Consider the following 24,274-nt stretch of genomic DNA (forward strand, 5'->3'; position numbering starts at 1 on the left):
TTTATCTTTTATATATAGGTTACATATATATACTAATATTGAATGTCTGCAGGACACGTGGTATTTTATTAGATACTTACAGGCGTATGTTAAATCTTTCAATAATGGTATCTAAGCCACTGATGGAAACAAAGTTTGAAGCTTATCTTTTTGACTAAAATTGTCTTGTCCTTTATAGTTTTCATCTTTCTTGGATAAAAAAATAGAGCTGCTATAAGTTGGTTGACATGTAAGTGTGTTCAGTGTCATTCTCTATATTTAGGAGAGTGTCATGTCTTTTATATAGATTTCCAATTGATGTCAAAAGGGTGATTATATTTTATTAAATTTAAAGAGAACATGTTTTATAATAGCACTATATCAGACATAGTAGTTTAACTATACCATAAATGGTTGTTAACTGTAGCTATTATAGTGTCACCATTTATTGGCTTTTGCATAAACCTGTTATGTGATAAGTTTCATTTTCTCCCATCATACCTAGCTGACACATAGTAAACAACACTTCCACATTCTTGAGCTCATATGCATTGACTGAGCTTTTAATTTGCTCAGGAGGTATAATACAGTGAATTAGAACTGTTGTCAAATCTTTTTCCCCAAGGTTAATTTGGAAGAAATATTTTTATAACAAAATCTTTATAGTATTTTGGAAACAAGGTTTTATATTGACTTGATTTGAGCTCTAAACTATTTTTATAGATTCCTAGGAGGAAGTTTCCCTACCTCCAGGGAAAATGATGGCCATTCTTAACCCTAGTGGTTTAAAAAAGTTGAATTATTAAACCATTAGACTAGAGTTCATATTGTGGTAATTTTTAGTCAGATCCCTATTATATATGACAAAATAATTATGGGCTATAATCTGTAATAAAGGTATGTGGGCATTATGCAGCAATTAGAATAAAACCTAAGACAAGGAACTAATTCAGGTATGTGTTCTAATTTTCTTCCTCACAAATTCAAGATTTCACTTAAGCCTTTCCCTTAAATCTCATATACATTTAATAAATTGAGTAAGTTATAGCTTTAAAAAACCTATTTTCTCTCTAATATAATTAGTGGGAATCCTGTTCCATTCTATAGGTATATTTTCATTAATTTATCATAAAAGCAATGCTCTTTTTACTTTATTAGCTTATAATTTAAAAAAAACACTGAAAGAACTCTTTTGAAGGTAGGTAAATAGAAGGATGGAAATTTTCTTAATGGGAAGATGGCCTCACTCTCCTCTATCCCCATATACCCTCCCTCTGATATGGAGTGTGTCTTACATGTGGTTTTAATAATGGTTGGTTGTATTTAACTCAATGAAAAATAATACTATGGCAACTTTATTTTGGATGTGCATTTCAATTTAATTCAAATCATTTCAATTTAATTCAATTTGATTGCAATGTCAAAATCTCAAACAGAATATGATATAGTTTTATATAAATATATATATATTTAACAGTGATTTTGTAGGGGTTATAATGTAGAAATAGAAGAATGTCACCATCAATTAAGCAGCAGTTCATAGACACATAGAGTCAAAGATGAGAGAACAGTCAGGCTGACAAATTTTCACTAGAATAAAATGAACTTTGACTTACACTTGAGCTCTTTATGTATCATGCATTATGAAAAGCTGGACCTTACATATAGGTGTAGTATTTAGTTATGAATTTTTTCACTAGCTATAATGTAAGCAGTGGTCCCCAACCTTTTTGGCATCAGGGACTGTTTTCATGGAAGATAGTTTTACCACGGCCTGGGGGTGGGGTTAGGGATGGTTTCAGGATGATTCAACTGCATTACATTTATTGTGCACTTTATTATCATTCATTATAATATATAATGAAATAATTATACAACTCAAGATAGCTTGAGGACTCCTGAATTGTAAAGCACCTTGTATAGCATTTCCTAAACTCCCTTAACCTAAAAAAGACTTAAGATAATAGATTTTTCATAGATATTGGAGGATTCCAGTACGTTTTTAAATGTTTGAAGTTTGGTCTGCATAAATTATTTGAATTTTTCTTGAAATCTAGACCCTTTGAAAAAGGACCTATTGCATCTGGCTCCCTCTTAAAACGGTGTTCAGCAGATTGCGTGTGTTCTGTTATAGGTTCACTACTGTGATAGACAAAGTGGCAAAGAGTATGTGACCTGTCTGACATTAGCCCCTGTGCAGATGACTTTCCATGCTATTGGAAACTCCATCGAAGCCAGCCATGACCAGGTATAATATGCCAGTGCCATTTTGCTGTGTTATGGCCCTGCTCAGAAATCGGAGGCCATCAAAATGGAAGCTATGTGCACACATACAGCTTTGCTTTCCTTAATGCGTTATCTGCCAGCACCATTTGCTAGAGTTTTGAAAAAACAAAATTGTTTTGTGTTGGAAAACTGATATCCTAGAAGATTTAAGTTATTTTAGACTTATTATTTGTAGTCCATTATTAATTTAAATATAGAATTCTTTTATAAGGAAGAAATAATTGCCCTAGAAGTTATTTTTAATCTTTAATAATGATATATGAGAGGAAGGGCCAACAAAACAATGTAGATAACACTAGAGTCTCACTATAATATACTCTTTGGTTCTTTTGAAGAAACTTTTATAGAATGTACAGTCATTCACTCTGACGTATAACCATCTAAAAAAGGGAAAAAAAAATTAATAAGAATGTACAGTCATGCATCACTTAATAACAGTGACCTCTTGAGAAATGTGTCTTTAGGTGATTTTGTTATTGTACAAGCATCATAGAGTATACTTATACAAACCTAGATGACAGTCTATTGCACACCTAGGCTATATGGTAGAGCCTATTTTTCCTTAGCCACAAACCTGTACAGCATGTTATTGTACTGATCACTGTAGGCAATGGTGAGTATTTGTGTATCTAAACATATCTAAATATAGAAAAGGTACAATAAAAATATGATATTATACTTTTGTGGGCCCACCGTGGTATGTGCAGTCTGTCATTGACTGAAACGTCATTATGTAGCACATGATTATATAAAATAACCATGTAAATTTTCAGAACCATCAGCTTAGTCCCACAACTTGGGATATTACTGAAATGGAATTCCAGTGTTGCTTTTACTTTTATTCTGAAATAAAACTAAAAATCTGTAAAGTATATTGTTTTTTAATTTAAAAATTAATTTGATTGTTTAAATAGCAGCTTGAGAATACATCCTGTTTATAAGATAATACATATTTTTAATTAAAATAATCATCACATTAGATTAAACTAATGCTGTAGGACATAGAATTTCTAGCCTGGAGTCAGAGTAAGTAGACATACACAGTTTACTGTATGACTAACAAGCTATGCTTTCTAAATTAACCATTCACATACAGAACAATTACAACCCAATAACCCAATTTATATCCATTTTTCAGTAAGTTTGAGGACTTCTAATAGTCTTACCCGACTAATCTTTTTGTCCTTCTAATGGTGCCTCTTGCATGGAAAGGATAAATACTCTGTGTTCTCAGACTCATAATTTATCATTGTTCAACTCAAGACCAAAGAAAACATTCTTAAGGGCACGCCCTTCTCTATTCCAATCAGTATTTGTTAGTTGGTGGGCAGTATCATGGTATTCAGGAATTGGTAGTCAGAAAATCTATCCATGGCATCAATTAGCTGCAGCTACCTGGGTGGATTTCTGTCACTTCCTTCTGACTCTGTTTCCTGGATTGTTAAATGAAAGAGTTGAGTTAGATGACTACAAGGTCCATGCCAGTCTACCATTTTATGATTCTATAACTGATCTGGTCCTGGTTGAATCAGCCCAACCAAAAATAAACAGTTACAGCATGTTGAACTGGAAAGCAACTTAGAGACCACTCCAGTGCTTCTCAGGTTTGTACACTAACATATGCCCTCGCTGCAGAAGAGAGTACAGTAGGGACCTGAGGGGCATAGCTTAATCTACCGTTCAGAAAGTTTTATGATTCCTTGTATAAACTATAGTTTAGCTATAGGATAGGTGCTTAGGATACATGGGGAGAATGTTAGACATGGTTCCTGCTCGCAACTTCACCCCTTTGAATATTTAGCAAGTGCAGCATAGCTATCGCTGTATCAGTCTCTCTGTCCTACTCTGTGGTAGAAACAGCAAGAGCAGCCTGGGATACCCATTCTGCAAAGGTCTTCTTCTGAGGCTGAGCAAAGAAATGGTAGAGTATATCAGTAACCCACACATCTGAGAAAAGCAATTCAGGCCAGGCTCGGTGGCTCACGCCTGTAATCCTAGCGCTCTGGGAGGCCAAGGCGGGAGGATCGTTTGAGCTGAGGAGTTTGAGACCAGCCTGAACAAGAGCGAGACCCCCGTCTCTACTAAAAATAAAAAGAAATTAGCTGGACAAATAAAAATATAGAAAAAATTAGCCGGGCATGATGGCACATGCTTGTAGTCCCAGCTACTTGAGAGACTGACGCAGAAGGATCTCTTAAGCCCAGGAGTCTGAGGTTGCTGTGAGCTAGGCTGACGCCACGGCACTCACTCTAGCCTGGGCAACAGAGTGAGACTGTGTCTCAAAAAAAGAGAAGAAAAGGAAAGAAAAGCAACTCACTGTTAGCAGAGCTGGCATGTTGCTATAAAAGAGCACTGAACTGGGAATGGAGACTGGGATCAAACGCAGCTTTGTCATGCATTAGCTATGAAACCTTGTTTCTTCACCTCTTTGCAAGCTGGCTTCTTATGTAAGATGACGAGGCTGGTTTAGGCTTATGTCAAGTTAGTTTGCCAAGGTTCAAAATCCAGGGCTACTGTCTGCTCATATGGCACCTTTACAAATTAGGGGGGCGGAAAGTGCCTTTTCCTCAAGGCATTTTACTACCATCTGACAAAATAAATTTTAATAGACAAATCCCCAGTAACTACAGTGCAAAAATGGTGCCCCATTGAGGTGTGCAATGTACAACCTGCACAACTGTACATGGGTTATACTACATCTATCTGGAATGTCCATTATATTCAAGAGTAAGGAACTAAAGACATTTTTGTATTAAAGCAAATACAAATATAGATGGCAAATTTGCATGAAATTTTAAGATAAAAAAGAAACTTTCAGGAAATGTTTTGATAACAGTCAAATTGATGAATGAATAAATGACTAGAGCCATGACAGGAATAAGCATCCTGTGTGTCAAAAATACTCCACTATAGTGGCCTCAGAGGTGCAAAGTGGGATAGTGGTGTGGTCAGTACTCCTCCAGTACCTGGATAATTGGGCTCCCTGGGTAAAGGAGACAGAGTAAACCTCTACTCCACACCCTCTGGCTTTTTAAAGATGTGTTGCCATTTCTTCCTCTCTAGCCTGAGGGTCTACCTAGGCAGAAGGTACTCCTTTGCCATAGCAGCATAAACTTGATCTCTAAGGTGGAAAAGATGGACCACAAAATGCTTTTACACCCATTCATTTGTACATGCTAGTAAACAGAAACATTTTAAATCAAGAAAAATTATTATTGTCTGAAAAAAGTATCTGTATTCCTAATCTATTTGAGCCAATATAGTTGAACAAACAGAATCTGTATTCTGAGAAAAAAAGTATTTGTCAAATTTCGAGGTAGTCTTTCTTATGAAACTCAGGTTGATCTTCCTTGTGTAGAAAATAAAGATGAGAAATGGAAGAGCTCTCTAGTCACGAGCCTTTATAGCTTATCTTCTTATTTAAAAAAAATTTAATTCTAGGAACTCAGTGAAGTAGAGACTGAATGTATCACCAAGTGCTTACTGTGTTGAAAAGTAATAGAACAGGTACAGTTAGGTGAAATTTCTCTATCAAAGGTTAGTACAGATATGCAAAATGGCCAGGCAAAGATTCAATGTCATCTATGTGCTGGTGTCCAAACGTAAGGAACTGTTAGTTCTCCGTGACCCCTGCCATCCTGCTCTCTCTCCTCTGTGTTTTCCTTTCCCCTATCCTGGTAGATGTCAACCACCACCGTCCTGGTTGCCCAGGCCCTCCTGGGAGCTGTCCTTGACTCCCCAATACCCCTCTGGCTTTTTAAAGATGTGTTGCCATTTCTTCCTCTCTAGCCTGAGGAGAGAGGATGCTACACCCAGTCCCAGCATCTCTTCCTCTGCATTACATCTGTAATACAACCACTTTCCAGCACGTCCAGTGTTACCATTCCAGTTTAAGTCACTATCATTTTTTAATCCAGGTGACTGCAGTAGCCTCTAAACTAGCCTCCTTTTTTCTACTTTTGTTCCACTATGGTCTGTCTTTCACACAGTAGCCAAAATTATTTTTAAATTAATCAAATCACATTACTCAACTGTTCAAAACCTTCCAATGGCTTCCCATCACACCTACTACAGAATGCAAAATTTTTGTTAGGGCATACAAGCCTTGTGTGATTTGGCCCCTCCATGTCTCCAACTTCAGTTCCCACCACTACTCTGTTCACTGACTGTGTCCGATCTCACCAGTCTTGTTGCCAGTTTCATGATGGTAGGTGAGAGAAACCACTCAAAAGGCTACATATTGTAGATGCCATTTGTATGACATTGTGGAAAAGTCAGAACTATGGGGATAGGAAACAGCTCATTGGGTGCCAGGGGCTGAGGGTACAGAGGGGGACCGAATACAAAGTGTCATGAAGGAATTTTGGAAAGTGATGGAGTGTGCCACATCGTGATTGTGGTGGTAGAAACATGACTCTCTACATTTGTCAAATTCACTGAACTATACGCTAAAAAGGGTAAATGTTACTGTATGTAGATAATACTTGAATAAATCTAAATTTAAAGAAAAAAAGCCAGATTCATTGTTTTATCAGTTACTCACACAGTACTGACCCTGAGGAAATGTGAAAGGATGATGTTCCCATGCCTCTCCTATACTCTCTGGGTATGTTGGATCCACCTTGGAATGCACTAAATTTAACCCATAGCCTGATTAAGAGCTTCACCAAATGCCAGTGATTAGTTAAAGCCTGCTTCAGACTTCCTAGAATAATTATTAGTTTCCAAAAAGTGGTCTAAACCCACTCCTGTCTGACTTCAGGGAAAAGGTCCCTGGTCCCATTTGGGAACTCTGACTTCTTGTGCAGACAGTGGGCAGTCGTTCAGGCTGTGTTTGCCTGGAGGTCCCCATGGTGTCTGGGAGAGAATGTTCTACATCTGTTTGTCTTATTCATCACAAGTGTGACATTAGAAATTCACATTGGTTTAGAATGTTTAATTGTCCAGAACAAAAACATAGTTTCAATTTCCAGATACTAATTTCTTCAGCAAACATGAGCTAACTCTGAACAACTGCGTGGGAGGACTCCACTAGACACTGGAGCATGCAAGGATAACTAACTTACAGTCTTAGTCCTTGGTCAGCCAAGTATCTGATGAAATTTAAAAATTGTAGATCATGTTGTGGTTTCAATGATGAGTGATAATTCTTATTTATGAGCAAAGAACAAATTTATTTTTTTAAGATTGAGCTAATGAGGGTTCTGGTCCATATTTTTTAGGATACTCTATTTGGAAATTAAAGTTAAATTGGTTGATGTATGCAATTAAAAGCAAAACCCTTAGTAATAGTGCAGAAAAGTTTTGGAAATTTCTAGTTTGGTATAACTCACCAAGTATTCTTGACTCTCTCCTTTTGGCATACACTTTTTCTACATCTTTCTTTATCACTTCAGATGTTACTGAGAACCTCTTCCTGTCTGTCTCTCTTAATTATATCAGTCACCTTCTAGTTACAACCCCAAAGTCATAAACTTTCTTCCCTATCCATATGTTTTCTTTTTATTCATCTTCATTCTGATCTCGTTGTTAATATCACCAATCTCACAAAGATTGTGTAAGTAGACGTAGCTTAGTGAAAATACTTTAGCTTAATTTCCAGTTAATAGTTTTACTGCTGCCTACCTTATTGTGTTGAGCTTAGGTCTGGAACTTCCTTGCTTTATATAAATAAAAGAATGAATTAACAAATCAACCACCCAGCCAAGCACTAACCAGCCAGTGAATTATACCATACATATATTAGTATTTACTGTAATCTGACTTCTAGTCCACAAAAGCAAGATTATCATACAGAATAAATGACAATGCATTGTTAGCACATTAGAGATGCTCCTCAACTTATGATAAGGTTACATCCCAATAAACCCATTGTAAGTCTAAAGTACTGTAAGTAGAAAATGCATTTAACACACCTAACCTACCATAGCTCAGCTCAGCCTGCCTTGTCGGTTCTTTCTTTCTTTATTTATTTATTTGAGACAGTCTCACTTTGTTGCCCAGGCTAGAGTGAGTGCCGTGGTGTCAGCCTAGCTCACAGCAACCTCAAACTCCTGGGCTCAAGCAATCCTCCTGTCTCAGCCTCCCGAGTAGCTGGGACTACAGGCATGCGCCACCATGCCCAGCTAATTTTTTCTATATATATTAGTTGGCCAATTAATTTCTTTCTATTTATAGTAGAGATGGGGTCTCGCTCTTGCTCAAGCTGGTTTCGAACTCCTGACCTTGAGCAATCTGCCCACCTCGGCCTCCTAGAGTGCTAGGATTACAGGCGTGAGCCACCGTGCCCGGCCACCTTGTGGGTTCTTTACCCTCGTGATCGTATGGCTGACTGGGAGCTGCAGTTCACTGCCATTGCCCAGCATCACCAGAGTATTATACCGCATGTCGCTAGCTCAGGAAAAGATCAAAATTCAAAGTATGGTTTCTGCTGAATGTGTATTGCTTTCACACCATAGTAAAGTTGAAAAATCATAAGCTGAACCATCGTAAGTCGGGGACCATCTATACTTGGAATTAAAAATAAATGCTATAAGGGAAAATAAACAAGAACCCAATTTATATATAGTGTGTTACCATGTCCTAAGTATTGTACTAGGCTCTCCACATATTATTTTGCTTAATTCTCACAATAATAAGGGATAAACTGTAGCAGTTGTATATTTACTGCATTTGCTACATTGCCTTTCAGAGTTTATGTCCAGATTGGTAAAATTAAGCTGAATTTTTCCCAGTGTGTATGCTTTGACTCTCATTGAAAGGACTGCCATTAAGTGTAACAATTTACAATTCTAATGGGCATTCTGTTCTATTTTTTTTATTAAGTTCTTCCCATAGGTTATTTTCTAATTAATTAAAAGTCTCTTTGCCTGAGTAAAATTCCATAATATCTTACAGTTACATGGTATTTTAGAGCTAAAAGAGGGAAAGCCTTCCCACATATTATCCAAATATATATTATCATAACAATAATATATTGATTGACTGTAAGCTGTGTACAGAATTTTTGTAGTACTAGATGGTCTTAAGTGATAGTACCTGTACTCCTTTGCCCTTGAGGTAATTATAGTCTAATGCAGCGTGTCAGCCAGGATGCTTTTGGCTACAAGTAACAGAAAACCTGACTCATACTGGCATAAATAATACGGAACCTCATTATCTCACATAACAGGAAGTTCAAAGGAAGGGTGAGTTCCAGAGTTGGTTGATAACGCAGCTCATTGATGTCAACAAGGACTCAGGTTTTTCCCATTTCTTAGCTCTGCCACCCTCCGCTGCATCCTCTGACTCATAGAAAGATGGCCACAGTACTTCTCTGTGTCACGTGCCATACAGCCACATCCAGAAGGAGAGATCTGATCTTGTGTCTTGAGCAAAGATATCTGTACCAGGAACCCCTCCAGCAATCTTTCCCTCATAGCTCATAGGCCGGGCTTGAGTCCGTCACATGTCCTTCTCTAAACTAGTCACTGGCAGAAGTAGCACCACCACTGGCCTAAGTGCTTGGGGTGAAAATTGTTGTTGAGGAACTGCAGGGACTACTACATGAGGGATCAAATGTCATACATGTAATTTAAAATTTTCTAGTAGCCACATTTAAAAAAATAAAAAGAAACAGTATGTTTTATTTAACCCATTATATCTAAAATATCATTTCAACATGTAATCAACTTTTAAGATTATTGACATATTTTACTTTTTTTTTCATACTTGAAATCTGGTATATATTGTATACCTATGGCATTTCTGATTTTGGACTATCACATTTCAGGTACTCAGTAGCCACATACCTATTGAATGGCACAGATCTGCAGCATGAAAGCCAAGGAGATTGTGATTTGGTTCCTGCCTGTGTCTCTAATCTCATCTTTTAGCATTCACCCTGTGCTTAACTTATACCCACCCTTTCTGCTCTCACATGTTCCTGAGCCACCACATGGCAAACTTTGGTACATTTGTCTTTGCTTGTGTTGTGCCATGCCTGGCCCATGCTCTGATTGCTTATAAGGGAACTTTAATTGTTGTGTCTATCAGATTCAACCAAGATATCACTACAGTCAATAGGCCTTCCCCAAACCTATAAAGAGAGTTAAAACTCACCTTCCTTTCTGCTCTAACTGTACTTTTTATGTTATCCCATTGTTAATATTTATCAAACTGTGTATCATTATCAATTTTTGTGTTGGCCTAACCCCAATGGGCAGTGATCTCCTTGAGGTCCAGGGCAGAGTCTTAGTCAGCTCAGTATTTTCAGTGTCTATACACTGGCACTTAGATGGCACTCAATAAATGTTAATAAGTTGAAATTAAATTGGATTTCTAAGAAAACTAGAATGACTTGGATTTGGTAGAATTCACTTGGTAAAAGTAGTGAGAGAAATAGAATGTTTGGCCCCGTAAGCTTTCTCTGGTGGTGGCCCTGTAGGGACATTTTTTGTGAAAGGATCCCAGTACTTCTAAATGTTGACCTCGGAGTATTCCCATACTCTGAATATATGAAACTATCCTTAGGAATTAATCATATATCTCCATTAATTCTTTTACCTATTTATAAATTTTAATTGTTCTAGCCTATCATGCATATGAGTACATCCTTGTGTCCTAAATTACTTTCTTCAAGTACCAGGGGCTGCCTCATGATTCTAGCATCCTTTAATGTCGTTTGTGACTACATTCCTCAACATCTAAAGAGGCACAAACATAGATTTGAGCAACAATTACCCAAGGCTAATAAAGCTTTTTATTAATATAAAAAACATACTTAAGTAACATTTCATAACAACAGACCCCCCACATCATCATCCTAGAGGAATGGCAGTGGGTTCTGGCTTTCTTTGTATCACACAGATTCAGTGTAGGTTTTGAACTTCCCTGTTTTGCTTGCTCTGCCTGTCAAGCAGTGTTGAACGCTACAGGATGTAGAAAGATTGATTATGATCACTGCCACTGGCAGCTTCTAGGAGGTTCTGGAGCTGCCCAAATTGAAAATATAAGTTGATGCTTACTTTTTATGAATTAGGGTGCTAAATAAGATATATTAAAAAGGAGCATCAATTTTAATGTTTGTTTGGGGAAAGTGCATTCGTATTTGTTGATTTTTATATTTCAAAAGGTTTTCTCTATCTCAAATTTATCCCTGGTCATAGAACTAAAATTTCTCCTGCTGATGTTTAACTTTATTATATGAAATTTTCATTTTACACCAATATATCATAGAGTTAAGACATTTAATCATATCTTCAGAAAAAATATCATAGCAGGAAAAGTCATAAGGAACTTCTCACCACTGGATAGATCTTATTCATTGATGGACTAGGACAGGAGTCAACAAACTATGGCCCTTGAGCCAGAGTCAGCCTAACACCTAAACTAAGAATGTCATTTGCATTTTGAAATGGTCAGAAAAAATCAAAAGAAAAATAATATTTCATGACATGTGAAAACTATATGGAATTCAAATTTTAGTGCCTGTAAATATAGCTTTACTAGAACACAACCACAGCCATTGATTTGGGTATTGCCTATGGCCACTTTGACAGTACAGTGACAGAAATGAGTAGTTAGAGACTTTATTGCCTGCAAATTCTAAGTATTTACTAGCTTCCCCTTTACACAAAGTTTTGCCAATTCAATGCTAGGACTAGAAGGAAGAAACATTAAGCATGTACCTTTTGAATTTTGTATTAAGTGTTACCTTAAACATGGTCATTTAAAACTCATTCTCTTTTGGAAAGGGGCCAATTTTCTGGAAATATTGCTCATGTTATAGCACAGTTAGACTTGACTGTGAATTTTGGATTTATTTACTCCACTGTAGAAACCAATTTTATTTTCTAAGAGAATAATAAATAAGTCTGTCTTCATCAGTATTCATCAGAGCATTGAAAGAAAGTTTGCCTGTAGCAAAGGTTGCTTTTGTCTCCTTGCTGAAATCCCATTTAGAAACACTTCATAGCTGGACTTTTTTGTTTTTTAAAGTAATAGAGATTATTCTGTTGTTTTCATGGTGATCTTTCACTTCTTTCATTTCAGATATATAAGCAGTTTCCAGAACCAACAGTGAGTTATAGGGGAAGGTAGTAAGAAGATTGAATATTATGTATTTTATAACTGACTCATAATTTCATTTATGCTTAGTACAGCATGACCACATTTCTAAGAGGTTGCATATATCCAATGATACTGTGCACACAAGTGACTTATTAATTTGAGCTATAAAATAATTTTGGACTAGAGTCAAAACCCACGAATTTACTTATTACTTTCCTTCTCCCATGGTTTTTCTGAAATGATGAATAACAGCTATTTTAATCTGAAAAAAGCATGAAATTTTAGGTTTAAAAAATGACTTTTCACACTAAAAAAGACTAAAAAGTATAGTTATTTAATCTGTACCTCAGCTTAACTGTAGCTCCATGTTTCACAACAGGTTATCTCTTTGAACATAATTTCATGTTCATGATCTCATAGAGATAAAGTATAAGTAGAATCCAAAGTGTTTTCTAGAATTTCTAGTAAATTTTGTTTAATTTTGGACCTGCATACATGCTCCATGCATCAGTTACTTAATTTTTAATTCAGTATTCTAATTCTTAATGTCTCTTCTAAATTCAAAATATTTAGGTAGGAATTTAGTATTCCTACTATTCTACATGTCTCTATGTCTGATGTTTATTTGAAGATCATTGGGGAAATATTCTTTAAAACCTTTCTGTTAACAGTTCGCACTAATGAATCAATCCAGATACATTATTAAACCAATAAATACCATATGTATGTAATTGGCTAAATGGATGTGAAAGTTATAGTGGAAAACTGTTGCCTATATAGACTTTTTTAAAGTGACGATCAATGAAATATAGTTCCCTAGGCCACAGATTTGAGAGCATTATTGCCCACTGGAGGTCACTTTTACAACCTAAAGAGTATTACCTTCCTCGTAAACTCAAATTATGGTGTTGTGTATGATTTATTACACTACTTAAAACTGAAAAGCAGTAATTCTCTCCCTTTGCAATACACCTTCAATTAAGTCATGCCTCTTGCCATGTCCAAAATTCCTTCTTAGACAAACCAGTTACTGATTATTTTTCAAAATTTTCAATGTTATTCTTTCATTGCTAACAGTCATTTGGCCTGCTCTCTTTGTTTCTAAGTTGGCACCTAATGCCTTTTCAGATCACATATTTTTAACATCCCCTTTACTTAATTGGCTTCTCTTTTGCATCCTCTGATGGAAGGAATTTGAAGGTATTTTTAAACCCCAAAATATATGACATATGTGAAATTAAATTACAAGGCCAATGTAGTGATAAAAAATGTCTTCTGTTACACTTCATATGTGGTACAGTAATACGCTTCCAGCAAAGCTAGGTCAGGTTCACCACTTACTGTTTGGTAAGAGGTGTCACAACTCTACCAAGACCCATAAATGTCTCTCTTTAAAAGACTTACGTGCTGCTTGGCTTCCTCCCTTACCTTACCAGCAGAGAGAGGTCACGCCTTCACATAGGTTCCTGCCATAGTAGGAAGCATATAAGAAATTTTTCAGCTCAGGGAACAGGTTGCCTGTTGATCAGTCTCCTTACCATTGTTACATTTCTGCTTCCTAGATGACTATTTGCTGGGATCCTTACCCAGAATTTCCTGACTATCTGTTTGGCTGATCCTATCTAAATTTGAGCTCTGACCTCTGGTTACTTAACCTAGGGTCTGCCTTGTTGGGTTGTCTTGGCCTACAGATACTTTTGTACTCTCTGATGGTGCTTAACTGACCCTTGACATCAGCTCCTGACTATTTGCTATTCTTGTTAGCACCTAACATTTCAGAGACTTATTGTTCTCACATTTCTCTCCCAATCCAGACCTGCCAGAAATTCCATTTTATAGATCGACAGAATTCCATTTTATAATATTAAGTAATTATTATGAAATCCAGAGAATATCTGTCTACTTGCCAACAGAACTGATATTCAATGTGTCCCCCAATATTATTGCACCAATTGTTAAAATGTTTAAATACATTCCTACCACGTAGCAAATAGCTGCTACCTCATTTTTCACCCCCTGCCACTGTGGCCTCATGCCTGGTACCTCTGGGACCCACGATCTAGGAACTAATAGATCATTGCTGGGCACAGCAGTTTTCAGGACTGTGTTTCATTGTCTCATTTTTCTTGATCAGTTTCCATGCTGCTCTAATTATTAAACATTTTTAAGACCACCCCTGCTTTCAAAAGTATAGGTAAGAGTTAAATTCTTCAATTAAAAAAATACAAAGATGATCATTTCCAAAGATTTTTGAAAATTTTTATTAGAAACCAAGAAGCATTTTAGTTTATTCATTCAACAGTCATGTTTTAAGCACTAGCTGTATGTCCACCACTATACTAGATGCTAAAAAATATTTTTATTTTGTTAAAAAGGAAAGCCCTCAAATGGAGTGTAATTAAAAGTTGGAGACAGTGGATAGATGAGGATGGGAACTCACTGTAACTCATGTTCAATTTTGCTGTGAACCTAAAACTTCTCTAATAAATAAATCGTTAGGAAAAAAAAGTTAGAGAAACAACAAAACATATACAGAAAACAATTGAATGCCAATTGCAAACCAACATAATTTTATGTCAGAAATGTTATAAAAATCAATGTATATATGAATATCGAAAGGCTGTGGAGTATAAGAATGATTAAGAACAGAAGAATTTACCTGATTAAGCTTTTCTTAGGAGTTGGTGGACCAAAAATTGAGAGACAGATTATAAGGACATTCCACATAGGGGAAACTGTATGAGAAAAGATAGAAAAATGGAAGTTGGCAAAGAATATGTAGGGAAAGAAAAACTCAACTTGGTGGGAGTTCCAGGCATAAGTGATGTTGCGTGAGATCAAGGCAGTTGAATTCTTTCTTGAAAGCTAGGCTGAGCAGTATGAAATTTATGATCTTTGCAGCAAAGGGTCATTCTTCAGTCGGGAGCAAGGGATGTGATTATGCCAGTGTCTATAAGATCAGTGTGGCAGCCAGATGCAGGACTGACTGATGGGAAGAACGCTTTTATCATAGCAATTCAGGAATGGGTGCTCATCACCTTGGCAGGTGTGGCTCTGAAAATGGCAAGGAAAGCAGCATTCTTCCCAGAAAGACATTGCAGAGAAAGAATCAGCAGGCCTTGGTGACCAGCTTAGTATGAAAGAATAAAAAAGAGCAATTAAAAATAGCTGTAGGCTGGGCACAGTGGCTCATGCCTGTAATCTTAGCACTCTGGGAGGCCAAGGCAGGCGGATTGCTTGAGGTCAGGAGTTTGAAACCAGCCTGAACAAGAGTGAGACCCCGTCTCTACTATAAATAGAAAGAAATTAATTGGCCAACTAATATGTATAGAAAAAATTAGCCGGGCATGGTGGCACATGCCTGTAGTCCCAGCTACTCGGGAGGCTGAGGCAGAAGGATTTGAGCCCGGGAGTTTGAGGTTGCTGTGAGCTAGGCAGATGCCACACCACTCACTCTTGCCTGGGCAACAAAGGGAGACTCTGTCTCAAAAAAAAAGGCAGACTACCAAACGGGCAGAGTGAGAGCTGGGCAAATCCTCTTTCCAAAAGCAACAATAGAACTGGACAGAATTGTTGAAAACAGCAATTTTAAGACTCTGAAAATTGATAAAAGGCATTCAACAAATTGAGAAGCGTTTATTCATAGGAATAACTGTAGAACTCCAGGTAAGAAAAGTAGTATTTTGTGGTGTTCCTGCCTGGGGATGCTCCCATCCCCACTTCCAGACTCGGCACAAGAGTTCTACAAGGGCAAGGAAAGTCATGAAAATCAGCAGTTTCATTGAAGGAGGGGCCTTCTTTGATACGAAGTGGAATGTGAAAAGCCCGATGCCCATTTGTAAGTAACAGTAGACATCTCAGTAGCAAACAAGAAAGGCCAGCTAGCACCTCAGTAAGCCTGATGTTATTGTCTTGGTTGGGACCATTAATGGACCAGCAGATGAGCCAGAAATTTATCAGGGAGATTTTGGAAATGGCACATGATAGGAGGCCTTGATAAACTCACCAAAGTACTTTAAACACATGCAGGAAAGATCAGAGAGGGCTAAAGCAAGCTATACCCTCTGGCTAACTGTGAAATTCTGCACATACGTAGAGGAGACACAAGAGGGCCTAGCAGAAAGTATTAATAAGTGCCAGAGCATACTTGAAAACTGCCTGAACTTGTAATGTGCTGCCCAACCCAAATACAGATCCATAGGTAGGGGGTAGAAGCTTTACTGGCTCAGGGTGTTTGAATATAACCAGCTAGTATTGGCTGACCACCAAGCTGTGTAGACACATGAATGACTCCTAGGAAACCAGTTTTAAAAATAAAAACAAAAATAAGTTTTAAAAAATTGAGATACAAGTAGCCATGCACTGTGAAGGAGTTGGAATCCACAGATTTAGTCCAGGCAAGTTGATAAATAAACAAGAAAATGACAGAACAACAAATCTGAGGGGAGAACATCCAAATCCAGAGTTACTACAATATCACATCTACAATTACAGTTTTCAATTAAAAAAAAAAAATACAAGATACGTAAAGAAAAAGGGTGACCAATACTCAGGGGAAAAAAACAGTCAGTAGAAATTGTTTCTGAGTAGGCCCAGATGTTGGACTTAGCAAAGACTTCAAAGCAACTATAATAAATATGTTCAAGGAATTAAAGGAAATCATGCTTAAAGAAGTAAAGGCAAGTATAACAATGGTTCAACAAATAGAGAATCTCCTCAGTGAGGAGATAGAAATTGTTAAAAAGGCAAATGGAAATTCTGGAGTTGAAAAGTACAATAACTGAAATGAAAAATTCACTAGAATGGCTCAAAAACAGATTTGAAATGGCAGAAGGAAAGAACTTGACTTCAAGATAGATAAAAAATTATCCAGTTGGAATAATGGAGAGAAAAAAGAATGAAAAAACTGAAGAGAACCTTGGAAACCATGTGACAACATCAAATATCATATAAAAAGGATTAAACATTATTATTAAGGTTAGATTAACATCTGAAAATTAATTGCTGTATATACTATATTACTAATGGTGATAACCTACATGATGATGATGCTCAGTAGAAAAAGCATTGACAAAATCCAACATCCATTCCTAATTAAAAACTCTGGACAATCTAGGAATAGAAGGGAATTTCCTTAACTTAGTAGAGAGCGTCTCCAAAAACCCTACAACTACTGTTGTCTTGATGATAAAAGGCTGCATGCTTTCCACCTAAGATTAGGAACAAAGCATGATGTCTACTCTCATTACTATTCAACATTGTGCTAGAGATTGTAGCTCCTGCAATAATATTGGCAAAGAATAAAAAAAAGGAAAGAGAAACAAAAGGCATGTAGCTTGGAAAGGAAGAAACAAAACTGTATTGTGGATGATTTGATCCTATGTGTAGAAAATCCTAAGAAATAGACACACTTACATACAAACCCTGTTAGAACTAATAAAAAAGTTCAGTAAAGTTACAGACAGGATACAATCTATAGATGGATACACAAAAATCAATTGTATTTCTATATACTAGAAATAAATAATCCAAAAGTGAAAGTAAGACTATTTCATTCACAATAGCATCAAAAAGAATAAAATACTTAGAAATCAATTTAAACACAAAGGTGTAAGACTCATACATGGAAAACTATAAAATATTGCTGAGAGAAATTTTAAATGATCTAAATATATGAGAGTCATTCAGTGTTCATGAATTAGAAGACTCCTTATTGTTAAGTTCACAGTTTTTCCCAAATTGGTTTGTAGATTTAATACAATCCCTATCAAAATCCCAGCAGGCTTGTTGGGTTAGAAATTGATGGGCTGATCCTAACATTTATATGGACTGTTTCTCAGCCTTTTGGCTAAGATCAAGTGTATGAAAATTTACATGGAAATGCAAAGAGCCCAGAATAGATAAAACAGTTTTGAAAAGGAATAAGAAAATCGGGAGACTTACACTACTCATTCACTATTCTAGTTAATGGCATAAAGATGGACATGTAGGTCAATGGAACTGAAGTGAGAGTCCAGAAATGAACCTTCATGTTTACCTTCGATCAATTTTTATCAAAAGTGGCAAGGAAATTCAATGGAGAAAGGATGGTCTTTTCAACAAATGGTACTGGGAAAATTAAATATTCATATGAAAAAGATTACTTTAGACCCTTATTTCATACCATAAACAAAAATTAGCTCAAAATAATAAATTGACTTAAACGTAAAATCTGAAATTGCAAAACTTCCCAAAAAACTACAGGAGGAATTTTCATGACCTTGGGTTAGGCAAAAAAGTTCTTAAATACACCACCAACTATGATCCATAAAAGAAGAAATTGGTAAGTTGGACTTTGTCAAAATTTAAAAGTTTTGTGCATCAAAGACACCATTAAGAAAATAAAAACAGAGCCACCTCATGGTGGGGCCCACCAGCTGCCACCTGCGTGGGATGGCAGGAAGATGGCAAAGACAAGTGTGAGGAGCAGCTGCTCCTCTCACTGCCCTTGTCCCACATCCTGGTCATAGTGAAGAGGTCCCCCAAGGTTTCAAGCATCAAGCAGGAGGCGCTGGTGCTCATGGCCAAGGCCACGGAACTCTTTGTTCAGTATCAGCTACCTACCTATTCCTGCAGACGTGGCAGTAAAAAAGAAAAGGGAACCCTGACTTAAAGTGATTTAGCAAATACTGCAGAGGAATTAGAAACTTTTCAGTTTCTTGCATATATATTACCAAAAAAGATTTTAGTTAGTAAATGCCTGAAAATGCTTAAAGAGGAAAAGAGGGAAGAAGAGGAGGAGAATGATAACAATGATGAAAGCCAAATCCTAAACCAAGAAAGAATGCCTTAAAAACCCTCCTGGATTAGCACCGCTGCTTTGAAGTAAGCACAACTCTGTATGGCTTTAGAGTCTTCACTTTTTCAGGCTTCCAGTAGAGCATCTCCTGCACCTGGCTAAGACAGAGCATCTTATGCACCTACAATAGCCAATAGGGAAAGATACATGGACAGCAGCTTCTCATTGTTGGGCCACTGCAGCTGGCAGTTACCAGCAAAGCTGCCTGTCCAGTCAGACACTGCCCGTTGACCTGCTGCCACTCTAAACTGTAAACGTTGCTTAACTTTTCAGTTTACAAAGATTTTAAAGTACTTCTAAACATCAGTTGTGTAAATTCATATACGTATATTTTGAAATTCTTGTAAACAACTAGATTCTGTTTAAGCTAAATGTGTAATTTATAGGTATTATGCTATTATACATTTCAATTTTTGTATTTTAAAAAGATTTGGCTTTTTGTCCAAATATTTTTTTACTGTAAACAAATATACTTTTCTATTAAAGATCTGTACATATTTTTATCGTAAAATTCCTTGTGAAACTAGCTGTAGAGCCCTCTATTGTTCTAAACCCTTGCTTACTACCTAAGAATTTTATGAAATTTAAAAATAAACATTTCTAATACTTTTATTCCCAGAGAAAAATCCTAACTCAAATTATCAAGTTAAATACAAAAAGAAATATTTCCTCTATATGAGCATATTATTCTTAAAGAAATTTTAAAACATTTCTATATTGAAGATATCTCTCATCTTATTGTTCTTTGCTTTAAATCCCCAGTAATTGTTTTTACTGTCTATAAGAGAAAAAACCATATGCCCTATTTTTTTTTACATAAACTAAATATTTGGCTCCTGTCTTTTCAGTGTCTTTCTCTTTTTCTAAAAAAAAAAAAAGTTATAATTTACATTATATTATTCTTTTTAGTGTTCATTCCGTGCTTCTGATAAACGCATACGTTTGTAACCAATCAATGCACAAACAGTTGCATCGCCCAAAATATTCCTCTGTTCCCCTTTTTAGTCACTTCCCTTATCCTCTGTCAACTACTGATGTTTGTCTCTGTTTTTAGAATTCATTTAAAAATATTTTAAAATTCAAAAATGATAAGCCACTGATTGGAAAATATTTACAAATTATACATTTGATAAATGAATTGAACTCTTTGTATATAAAGAGTTCCTATAATTCAGTAATCAGAAGGCAACTCAATTAAAATGGATAATTAATATGAATAGACAGTTCACCAAAAAGATGCACAATTGGCTAGTAAGCACCTGAGAAAATGCTCAATGTCATTAGCCGTCAGGGAAATGCAGAGTGAAACCACTTCACACCTACTAACATGGCTACACTCAAAAAGGTAGATATTAATCATAACAAATGTTGGCAAGAATATGGAGAAACTAGGACTTTATAGATTGCTGGTGGGAATGTACAGCCACTTTGGGAAACAATTTGGCAGTTTCTTAAAAAAGATAAACATAAATTTACCACAAGATCCAGCGGTTCCACTCTTAGGTATCTGCCCAAGAAAAATTAACATGTGTTCACACAAAGACTTATATTTGAATATTAATAGCAGCATTATTCACAGTAGCCAAAACCCAGTAATAATTCAGGTGCCCACTAACTGGTTAATGGATAAATAAAATGTTCTATACAATGGAATACAATTCATAAACAAAAAGGAATGAACAACTGAACTACTATGACTGCATCCACGCTACACCATGACGAACCTTGAAAACATGCTATGTGAAAACACTGGACACAAAAGATCACATATTGTATGATTCCGTTTATATGAAATTTCCAGAAAAGGCAAATTATAGGCATACCTCATTTTATGGTACTTCACAGATAGTGGGGTTTTTTTTTAACTTTGGAGGTTTGTGACAATCCTGTGTCCAACAATTCTAACGGCACCATTTTTCCAACAGCATGTGCACACTTCTTGACTCTGTCACATTTCGGTAATTCTTACAATATTTCAAACTTTCTCATTATCATGTCTGTTTTGGTCATCTGTGATCAGGGATCTTTGCTATTACTGTTGTAATTGTTTTGGGGTACCATGAACCATGTCCATATAGTATGGTGAACTTAATAAACTGCTCCACTCACTGGCCATTCCCTGGTCTCTCTCCCTCTCCTTGGGCCTCTCTATTCTCTGAGACACAACAATATTGAAATTAGGCCACTAACCCTACGATGACCTTTAAGTGGTCAACTAAGGAGACACACATCTCTCACTTTAAATCAAAAGATAGAAATGATTAAGCTTAGTGAGGAAGAAGTGTCAAAAGCTACGATAGGCCTCTTGCACCAAATTGCCAAGTTTTGAATGCAAATGAAAGTTCTTGAAAGAAATTAAAAGTGCTCTTCCAGTGAACACAAATGATAAGAAAGCAAAACAGCCTTTTTGCTGATACACAGAGAGTTTGAGTGGTCTGGATAGACCAAACCAGCCACAACATTCTCTTAAGCCAAAGCGTAATCCAGAGGAAGGCCCTAACTAAAGGAAGTTGCAGAAGAAAGTTTGAAGCTAGAAGAGGTTAATTCATGAGGTTTAAGGAAAGAAGCCATCTCTATAACATAAAAGTTAAGTAGCAAGTGCTGATGGAGAAGTTGCAAGTTATCCAGAGGATCTAGCTAAGATAATGGATGAAAGTGGCTACACTAGAAGGTGGCTACACTAAACATATTTTTCTATGCTGATGAAACAGCCTTCTAGTGGAAGAAGATGCCATCTAGGACTTGCCTTGCTAGAAAGAAGTCAATGCCTGACAAGCTTCAAAGGACAAGCTCTCTTGTTAGCGGCTAATGAGCTGGTGACTTTCAGTTTAAGCCAATGCTCATTTACCATTTTGGGAATTCTAGGACCTTGATAGTGTACACTGCCTGTGCTCTAAAAACGGGACTGCAAAGCTTAGATGACAGCACATCTGTATGCAGCATGGTTTACTGAATATTTTAAGCCCACCATTTTGACCTACTGCTCAGAAGATTCCTTTCAAAATATTACAGCTCATTGACAATGTATCTGGTCACCCAAGAGCTCTGATGGAGATGTGTAAGGAGATTAATGTTGTTTTCATGCCTGCTAACACAACATTTATTCTGCAGCCTATGGATCAAGGAGTAATTTTGACTTTTGAGTTTTATTATTTAGGAAATAAATTTTTGGAAGGCAATGGCTCCCATAGATAGTGATTCTTATGATAGATTTGGGCAAAGTACATTGAAAACCTTCTGGAAAGGATTCACCATTCTAGATTCTACTAATAATACTCATGGTTCATGGGAGGAGGCCAAAATATCAACATTAACAGGAATTTGGAAGAAGTTGATTGCAACCCTCATGGATGATTTCAAGGGGTTCAGAACTTCAGTGGAGGAAGTAACTGTAGATGTGGTACAAATAGCAAGAGAACTAGAATTATAAGTGGAGCTGAAGATGGGACTGAATTGCCACAATCTCATGATCAAACAAGTGAGGAGTTGCTTCTTATGGATGAGCAAATAAAGTGATTTCTATTTTTTTACCCCCCATGGGGAGATATGGTTCTTTTCTTTCCCCAGCATATTATGGGGGTACAAATGTTAAGGTTATGTATATTGCCCTTGCCACCCCCTTGAGTCAGAGCTTCAAGCGTGTCCATCCCCCAGATGGTGCACATCATACTCATTATGTATGTATATACCCATCCTCTCCTCTCCCCTCCCACCTGCCCAACACCCGTTAAATGTTATTCCTATGTGTCTACTTAGGTGTTGATCAGTCGTTTCTTGAGGTAGAATCTATTGAAAATGCTGGGAACATTGCTGAAATGACAACAAAGGATTTAGAATATTACATAAACTTAGTTGATAAAGCCATGGCAGGGTTTGAGAGGACTGACTCCAGTTTTTCAAGAAGTTCTACTGTGGGTAAAAGGCTATTATTAAATAGCATCACCGGCTACAGAGAAATCTTTTGTGAAAGGAAGGATCAATTGATAGGGCAAGTTTCATCGTTGTCTTATTTGAAGAAATTGCCACAGCCATTCCAGTCTTCGGCAACATCCACTCTGATTGGTCAGTAGCCACCAACATCAAGGCAAGACCCTCCACCAGCAAAAAGATTATATACCTTGCTGAAGGCTCAAATAATTGTTAGCATTTTTTAGTAATAAAGTATTTTTTAATTAAGGTATGTATTTTTTTAGACATAATGTGGTTGCATATTTACTACAGTATAGGGTTAAACATAACTTTTATGTGCACTGGGAAACAAAAAAATTGTGTGACTCACTTTATTTCAGTATTCACTTTATTGCAATGATCTGGAACCAACCTGTGATATCTCTGAGATATGCCTGTATCTACAGAAGCAGAAAACAGATCAGTGGTAGCTTGGGACTGCGACTGGGAGAGAGACTAACTGCCAGTGGGCACAGGGGAACTTTTTGTGCTGATAGAAATGTTCTAAGACTGGATCGTGGTGACGTTTGCATAACTTTCTTAATGTACTAGAACTAAACATAATGGAAGAACTTTATGGTATTTAAATCATATCTCAATAAAGCTGCTAAAAAGTAGTTTTCTAAGCTTTGATTATAATGTCATTCATGATAATGGAAATTTTGGTAAGCAATAATTTATTTGAGTCAGGAACTTCAAGAAATTCTCCAGCAGACTCCATGGGAACTGGGGGCTTTTTATAATTTGGAGAAAGAGCAGAAAAACAGTTATCACCATGTGTGTTTAGGGCTAAGACTTCCACATCTCTGGTTGCGGGTGGGTCCCTTAACACTTGTATGTACGTCAAGCTTCAGGACATGAGCTGTAGTATGCTCTCCAATCTCTCTTACTTCTGAGTTCCTATTTTCTTAATTTTAACCTTGTGGCCTGCCTCAAATATCCCATGTTCCTGACCTCAATTCCTGTTAATTATTATTGCTCTACCCTAACTCTCGATCATCATATTTCCTCCTGCCCAGCCCAGTAAACTGATCCTGACTTCTGATTGTTCCTTTTGCTTAACTTGTTTCATTAATTTTTACATACTTAAAAAAAAGCAATCTCTGCTGCTGTTTTTAGCCCTGGGCTGCCCTCCAGCTCTGATTAAGCCTGCCATACTGGCTCAAAAGGAAA

The 24,274-nt window shown here is 36.7% G+C and overlaps 1 protein-coding gene across 11 annotated transcripts in view; it reads left to right on the top strand.

Annotated features, from left to right (window-relative positions):
* Nucleotides 1-24,274, top strand: part of STAU2 (staufen double-stranded RNA binding protein 2) — a 311,803-nt gene that overhangs the window by 202,470 nt on the left and 85,059 nt on the right. For 9 of the 11 annotated variants that reach the window (XM_012735372.2, XM_076005212.1, XM_012735371.3 and 6 more), the window contains one exon: nucleotides 2,114-2,227. The exons of the other annotated variants lie outside the window; for them this stretch is intronic. In XM_012735372.2, coding sequence (XP_012590826.1) covers nucleotides 2,114-2,227 — 114 coding nt within the window. The remainder of the gene's footprint in view (nucleotides 1-2,113; nucleotides 2,228-24,274) is intronic. 11 annotated transcript variants of the gene reach the window in all.

This window comes from Microcebus murinus, chromosome 7, assembly GCF_040939455.1.
Source record: "Microcebus murinus isolate Inina chromosome 7, M.murinus_Inina_mat1.0, whole genome shotgun sequence".
NCBI lineage: Eukaryota > Metazoa > Chordata > Mammalia > Primates > Cheirogaleidae > Microcebus > Microcebus murinus.